This window comes from Diabrotica virgifera, chromosome 1, assembly GCF_917563875.1.
Source record: "Diabrotica virgifera virgifera chromosome 1, PGI_DIABVI_V3a".
In the NCBI taxonomy this organism is placed as follows: Eukaryota; Metazoa; Arthropoda; class Insecta; order Coleoptera; family Chrysomelidae; genus Diabrotica; species Diabrotica virgifera.
The window spans coordinates 111,426,892-111,439,407 of NC_065443.1; the positions used below are offsets into that span (position 1 = coordinate 111,426,892).

Below are 12,516 nucleotides of genomic sequence, written 5' to 3' on the forward strand. Positions count from 1 at the left end.
AGTCCGCAGTATCTTTCTTTCAAGTACCAGTAATTTTGTTGTTTCCCGCTGATTCAGAGTCCATGTTTCGCTTCCATACGTTATTGTGGGACGAATTATTGTCTTATATACTCTTATTTTTGCTGGTCTTGAGAGTATTTTTGATTTAAGTAGGGTCCTTAATGAGTAATATGCCCTGTTTCCTGCAATAATCCTGGCTGCCACGTCCTTTTCATAGTTATTTTCAGATGTTATGATCGCTCCCAGGTACTTAAATTCTTTGACGACTTCAAAATTGTATTCATTGTTACGTTTTGTCTAACCCTTGGTCTTGGGTTCTTCGTAACCACCATGTACTTTGGTCTTGTCCTCGTTGACCTTAAGACCAACTTCCTTGGCTCCGTTCTCGAATAGGGTGAAAACTTCTTTTGCATCTCTGGTGGATTGTGCAATTGTGTCCACGTCATCCGCAAAGGCTAATAGTATTTTTGATCCTTGGGCGGCAAATCCGTTTGTCAGTTGTGGCTGAGCTTTCCTTACCGCATGTTCCAGTGCGAAGTTAAACAGCAGGGGGGCGAGAGGATCTCCTTGTCTAAGTCCGGTGTCAATGAGAAATTCCTCCGACGTGGTGCTGCCAATTCTGATTCGTGCGGAAGCGTTCTCCGTGCTCACCTTTGCTAATCGTACCAGTTTTCCAGGTACTCCCATTTCTACCATAGTCTCCCACAATGCTTCTCTGCTAACAGAATCGTAAGCTTGTTTGAAGTTCACGAAGATTTGGTGTACATCGCGGTTGAATTCCCAGTTTTTTTCCAACACCTGGCGTAGGACGAAGATCTGGTCTATAGTCGACCTTCCCGGCCTGAATCCGCTTTGGTAGTCGCCTATTATTTCCTCTGCGTATGGAGTTAGTCTTCTAAACAGTATTATGGATATAATCTTGTATGCTGTATTAATTAACGATATTCCTCTATAGTTCCGACATATTTGTTTGTCTCCCTTCTTGTGATTTGTAATTAAGATACCCAGCATAAATTTTTACCATTCCTTACCTGAATATCTAGTTGATGGGTGGGGACAATAAAAAAAAAACTAATGGAATAAAAATTTATTCACCTATATATTATAAAAATAAGTCCAGAAACTCACAATTAAGTATATCTGATGTGTCTTAATTAGTTTAAATCCAAAAATCGCCGGTCAAACGATTCGTCATCATCACTTACTGGAAATATTTCAGCATGTTCAAGTATGTACATAAAAGTCCAATCAACAGCCATTTTCTCGTGGAATTTTGAGAATCAAGGTCGATTTCCTTGAAAATTTGGATTTAGGTAGTAATTATAACCTTTGTCAAAATCTACCCTATGCCGAACTGCGCTTTTCCCTGGGGATGAAACAACCCCATCAAGGGGATGAAAAATTTTTCAATCAAAATAACTATGGAAATCGATAGAGTGACCAATTCTAAGTAAATTTTGTTCTATAAATTTTTTTTGCAAAATTGATACTTTCCAAGTTGTTAGCGATTTAAACCATGCATTTTTTCCTTGAAAAGAACTCACGTTTTATAACCGTTTTTCATGAATAGTTTAAAAAATTTTAATTTTATAGAAACAATTATTAAATAATAAATTGTGACTCATAAGAAAACAAAGAGATTCGCGTAGGAAAGACATATATGAGGCGTCTAGAAGTCAAGTGGTATAAGTGCAATTTTGGTCAAGTTGGAGGTAAGTACAGAAATAGATAGTCAATACCCATTTTAATGTTGTGGACAAAGGATACAAGTGAATTTAAAACCAGTAGTGACATATATGGATATTTCACTTATATCTCTTGGCTTCCAAATAAGTGTTAGTCATACAGGGGCATTCAGAAAATATCCCGACAAACGAAGACCGGAGATTCCTCAGACAATTTTAAGACAATTTAACTCAATTCATCCAGTCCGAAAATGCTTCCTAAGGGAGCTAGAGGTCTTTAAAGATGGAGTCTTACAATTAATTTTTTTAAAATACCTATAGAACGCTTCTATTCAGAAAAACGAAAACTGGTAAACTTATTTATCTTCCAGAGATAAATCGATTGCATCAGTTGCGAATTTCTAGTACCGGTCATAGGCGTCCGTTTTGGTAGGGCAAGGGCTATTTTATCGCATAACTGTTTTCTCGGTAACATTTAAGCATTTCTGATACTGTAATAGCAAATTGTGAGGTGTTCTAGTACTAAAAGGTACTCTTGATTAAAGTCGCTAAGATGCACCGTTGTCTAGAAAAATCGATTTGAAAAATTTTCATTTTTTGAATTTGAGAAAAATTTGAAAAATATTTTCAAAATAAAACGGCGTATTTTACAAATTTAAAGCAAGAATAACTTTTAGTACTAGAATACCTCATGATTTAATAATCTAGTGTCAAAATTGCTTAAAAATTCACAACAAAAAAGTTGTGCGATACCATAACCGTTGACCTACACAAAACGGACGCCTACGATGGGTACTAGAGATTCGAAATTGATGAAATCGATTCATATCTGGAAAAAAAATAAACGTACCAGTTTTCGTTATTCTAAATAGTTTTTTTTTGTGAACATTGTTTTCAAATTCAAAAAACGAAATATTTTCATATCGATTTTTATAGAATACATTGTAGTTTATCGACTTAAAGTAAGAGTAACTTTTAGTAACAGAATACCTCATAATTTAATAATCCAGGGTCAAAATTGCTTAAAAGATAAACAAAAAAAGTTATGCGATAAAATAACCGTTGCCCTGCCTAAAACCGACGCCTATGACCACTACTATACATTCGCAATAGATGGAATCGATTTATATCTGGAGAATAAATAGGCACACAAGTTTTCGTTTTTTTAAATGGTAGCGTTCTGGAGGTATTTTAAAAAAATTAATCACCAGATGCCATCTTTAAAGAGCTCTAGATAATATCTCTTAATAATCCTCCCTTAATAGCCTCCCATCCATCACAACTTCTACAGAAATTTGCCTCATCAACAACGGAAAAGACAACAAATCCCAGATCAAGCCCCTCGGGATAATATTCAGGAAGAACCCGACGAACCAGATAACTGCTTTGAAAGCGATGATGACTAGTTAAGTTTATCTTTACTGTGTTTCCTACTTTTTTCATATTATATACCAATTTTTAACTTTTTCACAAAAATTCTGTGTTTTGTTAATAAAATTGTATTTAAAAGAATAAAGATACAAGTACAGTCCAAGTATTACAATTGGAAGATAATGGGTATAAGTGCCGTTTCTTATTTTAAAATAGGTTGTAAAATGATAAGTTTTTTTTAATCTGATATAATTGTACTATTACAAAAAAGTTATTAAAGTAAAAAAGACTAGCCAATCACTAATTATTTTGAAAGACAAGCGGTAGAATTTAGGAAAGATGTTAAACTTCAAACTTGATTTTCTCAACAGTACCAAAAATGCACTTGTATTCCTTGGCTTCTAAACGCCTTAGTAAACCCAATAACGACTGAGTTATTGGTCTTTAAAGGATGGTTCTTTTCGAAGAACGTCGAAATGGTGAAACTTCAATCTCACATAATACTCTGGGCTAATTAGCAAAATTCATCTGGGCTAATTAGCAAAATTCATGGAAACGGTTTTTACCAGCAATTTTATTGCTGGAATCGAATTATAAGATCCTATATATTAATAATATAGGTATGCAAAGTCCGCAGATAGTATGCTACTTTTTTTATAAACAAAATGGCGCCGACAAATCGTATTTTTTTCAATTATTGCTCTAGAACTCCGAAGATTTTAACTTTACAACAAAAACACTCAAATAAAAATTCACCGTGATTAAATTCTGCATAGAGATATGTTTTTCACGATTTGCTCCGACGAAAATTTTCCTCGGAAAATGCGGGTTTTCCTAACAAAAACTATACTTTTCAAATAAAGTTTTAGGTAAGTAATTATTAATCAATAATTAAATACCTTAGTGACATCAAAGATTTCTTTGTATAGATTGTAATTCCAGAAGCCGGTGAAAATTAAACGAATATTTTAGCAACAATTCAATTGTTAATTAACAATTTACGATCGCAATAATAACCAAAATAATCATGATACATTGATCAAACTTATAAAGATTATAAAGATGAGATACTTGTTTAATATTTTATCGACAAAATATAAATTTGTCTTTTTTTGGCATAATCTTTAAATTTTGAAAAAAAAATAATTATAATACGTAGTCTAAGTAGTAAAGTACAAAGAAAGGTTATTTACCAGCAATTTTATTGCTTTAATCGAACTATAAGATCCTATATATTATTAATATAGGTATGCAAAGTCCACAGATAGTGTGCTACTTTTTTTATAAACAAAATGGCGCCGACAAATCGTATTTTTTTCAATTATTGCTCTATAACTCCGAAGATTTTAACTTTATACCAAAAATACTCAAATAAAAATTCACCCCAATTTAATTCTACATAGAGGCATGTTTTTCTCGATTTGCTCCGACGAAAATTTTCCTCGGAAAATGTGGGTTTTCCCAACAAAATCTCGAATTTTCAAATAAATTTTTTGGGCCAGTAATTATTTATCAATAATTATATAGCTTGGTGAAATAAAAGCTTTCTTGGTATAGATTATAAATTCAGAAGCCGGTTAAAATGAAACGAATATTTTAGCAACAATTCAATTGTTAATTAACAATTTACAGTCGCAATAACAACCAAAATAATCATGAGACATTGATCAAACTTAAAAAGATTATAAAGGTGTGATGCCTATTTAATATTTTGTCGACAAAATATAAATTTTTCATTTTTTTCCATAATCTTTAAATGTTTAAAAAAAATTGTTATAAACAATTTAACATTTCTTAGAAATTGTTTATTATATTCTAATTTTAGAAAATACTTAAAATGCGAATTTCATAGGTCTTGAAAATGAATGTTTAAAAAAATTTTTCCAACCATTTGCAAAAAATTAGGAAACAGCAAAATAAATATACGATATCTCCATTGTTTATAATTTGTTTTAATTGTTTCAAAGCTTAAAAGTGAGTCTATGGTACAATCTAATTACTCACAAATAATGTCAAAATTAGTGCAATGGTTATATTTTAATCAAAGTTTAAAAATATTTTTTTTTGGAATTTTTAGCGCGAAAGTAGGCTTGATACAGAGCCGGAAATAAAATGTTCACTCGAAGCGACTGACACGCTTAAACCCGCGCGAGTTGTGTATGTGGGCGGGTAGCTACGGTACTGTATTATTCTACTTTCGCGCGTGTAAATTACAAAAAAAATATATTTATAATATTTAATTAAAATGTAACCATTAAGCTGATAATCGATATTGTTTTATAAATAATTAGCTTATACTTTAAACTCACTTCTACGCTTTGAAAGAATTAAAAAAAAATATTAACACCGTAGTAATCGTATGTTTACTTTGCTGTTTCATAACTTTTTTGCAAATCGTTGCAAAAAAGTTTTAAAGCATTCATTTTCAAGATATTTGAAATGCGCATTTTAGCTATTTTTTAAAATTATAATATAATAAAAACTTTCTGAGAAACGTTAATTTGTTTATAACTATTTTTTTAAACATTTAAAGATTATGCAAAAAAATAAAAAATTTATATTTAGTCGACAAAATGTTAAATAGGCATCTCATCTTTATAAGATTTCAAAGTTTGATCAGTGTATCATAATTATTTTGGTTATTATTGCGACCGTAAATTATTAATTAACAATTGAATTGTTGCTAAAATATTCGTTTAATTTTCACCAGCTTCTGGAACTATAATCTAAACCAAGAAGGCTTTTAAGTCACCAAATTATTTAATTATTGGTAAATAATTACTTATCTAAAACTTTATTTGAAAATTAAAGATTTTGTTGGGAAAACCCGCATTTTTGGAGGAAAATTTTCGTCGGAGCAGATCGGGAAAAACACGTCTCTATGCAGAATTTAATCACGGTGAATTTTTATTTGAGTGTTTTTGTTGTAAAGTTAAAATCTTCGGAGTTCTAGAGCAATAATTGAAAAAAACACGATTTTCGGGCGCCATTTTGTTTATAAGAAAATTAGCACACTATCTGAGGACTTTGCATACCTATATTATTAATATATAGGATCTTATAATTCGATTCCAGCAATAAAATTGCTGGTAAATAACTTTTCCCAAAAATGGCCTATTCTCCGATAATCAGTCCAGACTATAACTCGAATGTGTTGCCAATTTTTGGGAAAACTTAAGAGACAGCCGTTAAAGATCATTAAAAAACCTTTCAAATAAGCTGTGACAAAAAGTTTTTGCATAAGAACTGACTGACTTATGAAGAAAATAAAGTCACTCTGCTTTTTTCTTTTTGAAATGTAACAATTAAATCCTCTTCAATACAATCCTAATAGAAATTAATAGCTTCTCATTTGAAATTAACTTTATTTAGGTATAACTGATACGATCCATGTAACCTGACCGGTTTCGAATGCTTAGTTTAAAAAAATAGTTGATTAAATAAAAAATGACATTTTTATAATTAAAAAAAGTGCATTTTTCTTAAATAAACCTAAAAGTATTCATGATACAAAATAAAGAAAAATTAAAATTTTTAGTAAAAGAAATCCTACAAATAACATTTGAAACATTTTTTCATATTATGAATACTTTTAGATTTATTTAGGAAAAATGCATTTTTTTTAAATTATAAAAATGTCATTTTCGATTTAATCAACTATTTTTTCTAAACTTGGCATTCCAAACCGGTCAAATCGCATGGATCGTATCAACTATACCTAAATAAAGTTAATTTCAAGTGGGAAGCTATTCATTTCTGTTAGGATTGTATTGACGAGGGTTTAATTGTTACATTTCAAAAAGAAAAAAGCAGAGAGCGACTTTATTTTTGTCATAAGTCAGTCAGCTCTTATGCAAAAAAAACTTTTGTCAGAGCTTGTTTGAAAGATAATGAACTTTAAGAGATGCCTGTTAAGTTTTCCCAAAAAATTGCACCACATTCGAGTTATTTGAGATTGAAGGTTCTCCATTTCGAGGTTCTTGGAAAATAACCATCCTTTAAAGACCAATGACTCGTCTTTATGGTATTCGCACCGGGAATCTATTTGTGTTTTTATCAGTCACAATTTTGTTCTTAATGATTTTTCGATAAAATTATTTTTTTAAGTTATTCATGAAAAACGGTTATAAAACGTGCGTTTTTTTCAATAAAAATGTATAGATTTAATCGCTAATAACTTAGGAAAGTGTCAATTTTGCAAAAAAATTTATAGAGCAAAATTTACTCAGAATTGATCACTCTATCGATTTCCATAGTTATTTTGATTGAAAAATTTTTCATCACCTAGATGGGATTGTTTATACCCCCAGGGCAAAAGCACGGTTCGGCATAAGGTAAATTTTGAAGAAGATGGTCAATCGAACTTAAACCCAAATTTTCATTAAAATGGGTGTTGATTTTCAAAATTCCACGGTTTTACATTTTTTTACCGCTGATGAGTGGTTTATAAACAGGTAAAACAGTTACATAAATGTTTTCGTTAACACTATGAAATGTCACGGCAGACTTTTTCTTCACCTTTTTCACTTTTATTTATAAATTAATCATTCAATTCAGCCGTCAATAATTATTTTACATGTAGAACTAAATAATTACTAACTACTATCAAAAGTTTTTCAATATCAGAATTTTTCTCTCAATGCTAGAGCTTGCGCAAATCTAGAACGAATACGCTACCGTCGGAAGCACTGGCGCCCACTTTATCTCCTCTCGAATTCCAACAAACCTGAAAACAATTAGTCAATTAAAATAATGAAAAATTAATGGCTAATACGAGGTTTGTCTTTTTAGTTTTGCCTATAGCCGCTTAGAGGACGCCACCAATAAAACCTTTCGACACAAATGTAACCTCAATCTTTTGTTGACATAAATCCAGAATTTTTGAAATAAGCAAGTCGGTTGAAAAATGGATCTTGGCCAAGAACATTTCGAGAAAAAATTTTTGGCAATTTTCGGAGAGGATTATCCCATTATCCCAACAGCAATATTTCGCTGAAATGGTTTCTGTGTTTGGGAATAAAGCATCACACCAGTCTGTATTGCTTATTTCAACGTGGCCGCTCCAGTCTCAGCGACGAATCCAGGCCAGGTCCACCCAAAAATATTGATGTGGTTTGTCAGCTAATTAAGGATGACTGCCTCGTGTCTGCTGAACGAGGGTTAGGACCCTAAGAATGAAATAAAGAGCAGAGTAGAACAAACCAGAAATGCTTTTTTGAGGCTTCGTAAATTTCTGACTGTTCGCAAATTGGATTTCAACCTCCGATACAAGATCCTAAAGTGTCACGTTTGGCCTGTGCTCTTGTACGGAATAAAAGCATGGACTTTAAAGGCCAGTTTCATTAACAAACTTGTAAGTGTTTGAAATTTGGTACCTACGTCGAATGCTTAGAATATCATGGACAGACAGTCAGAAATGAGAAAGTATTAAGAAGAGCGGGCTTACAGGATAGGGAACTTTTTAATTATGTTAAAAGTAAGAAGACTGCATACTTGGGGCGCATATTTCGAGGAGAACGACACACTTTTCAGCAACTGATACTCGAAGAAAAGGTAAAGGGTAAGAGGGGCCTGGGACGTAGAAAGATGTCATGGCTACGCAATATTCGCCAATGGACAGGATTCCATAGCTATGAAACACTTAGAGATTTAAAATTTCCCGAAAAATTGGGCACAGGAAAAAAACCTGGAAAAAAACAGGAAAAAATGGAAAAATACGGAAAAATTGACATCTCTTATAATATACTAAACAAATTTTGCATCCCGTATCAAAATCGATAAATTTAGTAGAATTCGATAGATCTATATCATCAGAAGTGCCTTTTGTCTTTAAGTAGGTATATAAAAGACACAATATTAAAAAATATTCCCCAACAAATTAACCAGACTAGTTCTCTTATCGAAAGCTTGCTAAAATATGTATGTTGAAAAACGCTACGAATTTTGTTCTAAGCTGATTCACTTTTCAGCCTCTTGATGCTCGCTTTAAAGAAGAATAATTGAATGAAGACCAACTAATGGAAGCCATAGACTTCATTTCTTAAATGGCTTGTTCACATCGGCCCGGTCTTTTCACCTCCGAATAACTAGTTATCGGGAAGTTTATTTGACAGATTTACATGTAATCTGCCGGATAAACTTCCCGATAACTATTTATTCGGAGGTGAAAAGGCTGGGCCTAAACCTAGATGTAGGGAAGGTGGTGGCAAATCTAGCCCAATTTAGAACAAAAACTGAATTTTTTAGTCGAAATTCTTTATGGGATAGTGCAAATATGTTGTAGTACCTACTAATCCCGTTATATGGTAGCAAGGTTTATGTACATCGCAGCCACTTATGCCAATTGCCATCCGAATTTTAAATGGACCTCCATATTCCGCCTCTTCAGAAAGAAACTAATCTTTACACGGCCTCATATATACAAGCAAAAAAAAAAGAATATAAATTCCCAAATTCTACGCCACTGACGACATTGCTATTTTAGTGTAATTTTTTTATTTTTTAATACTTTTTATGTAAGTAATATACTCTTCATTCGTAACGATACAATGATTAGTTTTCGAGATATTTGAAATTAAAAATGAAGCCACACAATACATTAATCAAAGTAACCGTATCGTTTCATTTTTAACTTCAAAGAGCTCGAAAACTAATGAATTCGTTACGAATAAGAGTATATTATTTTCATAGAAAGCAGTGGCGGCTCGTCAGGGTCGGCAGTGCCGACCCGCACATTTATGGACACATTATAGATTTTTTAAATATTTAATTTAATCGGAGTTGATGATATTCGTTTCTGTGAAATAAAAAATATATCTGTGAGATAATACAGACTAAATTTTATTCATTGTTTTTAAAAGACTTCGATCCCGATACGTTAGTTAAGTGATCCCTGTGCGCTGTGCGTAAGAGACTTTTCAAATTAATGATCCTATAGCCATGCACCCGCACCCGATTGCGTGAATTCTTATTATAAAGCCCGGCACGGCATGCCGTCCCCAGATCGAGGATTTGCTATATAATAAGAAGCTATGGAATATTAGCCGATAGGCAACCAATTATACATCTCCGTACTTATTTGAATGGCAAGTACGGCAGCGGGTACCTCTGCCGAGGCCGAGCGGTGATCTGCAAACGGCAGAAAGGCACGTACGTAGCCACGTATTGCCTTGCTAGCACGCCCGGGATAATTATGAAATAGGTACCTAAGTAGTTTTACGTCGTTTAATTATTAATATTATTATTGATATTGTAATTCTTTTAAGTTGTTAGGAATTACCATTTAGGGGACAGGATGTATCGAAGCATTCGTTAAATCAAGTTAATTATAGAGAACAAATAAAATTGTTTAACAAATACGATCTGGAATTTTCTAATTTATTTTCTGACTCGAAGAATATACCGGCGTACCTAAAACAGGACAGAATGAAAGAATCAATTAGTAGTTACATTTTGATCCTTTTCGGTAGAAGTAGACGAAACTACTGATAGAGGTAACATGTCATTCACAAGTATCAATAATTGTTCTTCGATACGCGTTACGTCTAAATTTATGAGAGGTTGTTAGGTTTCCAGACGTGAGTAGAAGCCATAAGACAGAATATATTTTTGGTGTTTTAATTTAAAGGATAGATTAAATTTTTTGATATCAAAAATAAATTGGTAAGGCAAATTTATGACGGGGCTGTCTTGATGTCCAGTGAATTGTATGGTCTCCGGACAAAAGTTAAAACAATTGCATCAGGCAAAACTATTATTTACTCACTGTTATAAGTCATTGACCTCTTTGACTATTCAAAATTTAAAAGTTACGCCAAAGAATTTTCAAAATATCTATTAGACAAGTTCATTAAAAATTATCCATCATTTTTTAATCAAATAAAATAAGAAAATGAATTAACAGTTTTATATTCTGATCCAAATATTTTCGGAAGGTGGGATAAGTTACAGACTATGTATAATTTTATATACTGCAATTCATTAGGTACAACAGACTGTTCCCGAAATTAATAAATTATTGTGCTCAAATGTGGGCAAATTCTGTCTCAAATGAACGGGATTTCTCTTGTCTCAAAAGAGTAAAAACGTATTGTCGAAACACCATGAAACAGGAGAGAATGTCAAACTTGTCTCAAATGTCGATAGAAAAAAACTTTTAAAATCCCTCCAAAACAATAATAAATTTTACAATTACATACATTATAACCCATTTTGCTACTTAGTAACAACATAGACTAGAGTTAATTTATAAACAGGTATAGTTTCTAAATTTATAGGAAAAAAGAAACAAAAAAAAAAACAAAAAAATAAAAAAAACAAAAACCAAAGATCTCCTATGAAATTGAAGCCTTTGGAGACAAAACCTTGCCGACCCTGTCCCTAAAGCCAAGAGCCGCCACTGATAGAAAGTATTGGAAAATCCAAAAATTGAACTAAAATAGCAATTTCGCCAGTGGCGTAAAATTTGGAAAGGGTCAACCATTCACTTTCCTCCGTTGTACGCCTCTGGTAATCGCCAGAAACGTTTGTTTAACATAATTTAGTAGTTCGTACAGTACCTATACTTCCTGCCAAGTATGAAAAGGATACGTCGAATAGTTTTAAAATGCTGAGCAAAAATATTTTTTAAATTTTTAGATAAACACCCTGTAACTCAGTAAGGAACCACATTTTATTTAAGTGTTTTAGGTTAAATCATCGTATTTTGTGGTAAGGTTTCTCCAGTTACTATATGGACAATTATTAATGAAACACCCTGTATATATTTTGGGTCAAACCGGCAAATAGGTGTATGTTCTCAAAAAAATTGATAGTGTCTAAATTTTTTTTGTAGTCTACAGCTGTTCACTTGAATATATAATGGTGTAGCGCAGCCATATTGTCTTTAAAAAGAATTTAGATGTGATTTTAGTAATTGTAAAGCGTTTTTACACCCTAGATCTGAGGCTTAGTCCAACATCTATCCATTTTTAATATGTTGTTTGGCAATTACTCTTCTATGAAGGATTTATAGCTTTAGGACGAAGCTCTGATGATGGCACGTGATGTGCTGAAAGTACTCAGCTAATTTTAATAAAAAAAATTTACACACTATAAATTTTTTTGAGAACATACACCTGTTTGCCGGTTTGACCTACTTAGAAGTGTGAAGTCTTTTTCAATTTAATTTATACAGGGTGTCCCGAAAAGATTGGTCATAAATTATACCACACATTCTGGGGTAAAAAATAGTTCGATTGAACCTAACTTACCTTAGTACAAATGTGCTCATAAAAAAAGTTACAGCCCTTTAAAGTTACAAAATGAAAATCGATTTTTTTCAATATATCGAAAAGTATTAGAGATTTTTTGTTGAAAATGGACATGTATCATTATTATGGCAGGAACATCTTAAAACAAAATTATAATGAAATTCGTCCACCCCATAAAAATTTTATGGGGGTTTTGTTCCCTTAAATCC

General features: G+C 32.2%; 1 protein-coding gene across 1 annotated transcript in view; it reads right to left on the reverse strand.

Moving 5' to 3' along the window:
- Window positions 1-1,072: 1,072 nt before the first annotated feature.
- LOC114324276 (F-box-like/WD repeat-containing protein TBL1XR1) overlaps window positions 1,073-12,516 on the reverse strand; it is a 66,918-nt gene continuing 55,474 nt past the window's right edge. The window contains exon 8 of the mRNA XM_028272075.2: window positions 1,073-7,782. Coding sequence (XP_028127876.1) covers window positions 7,699-7,782 — 84 coding nt within the window. The 3' untranslated portion in view covers window positions 1,073-7,698. The remainder of the gene's footprint in view (window positions 7,783-12,516) is intronic.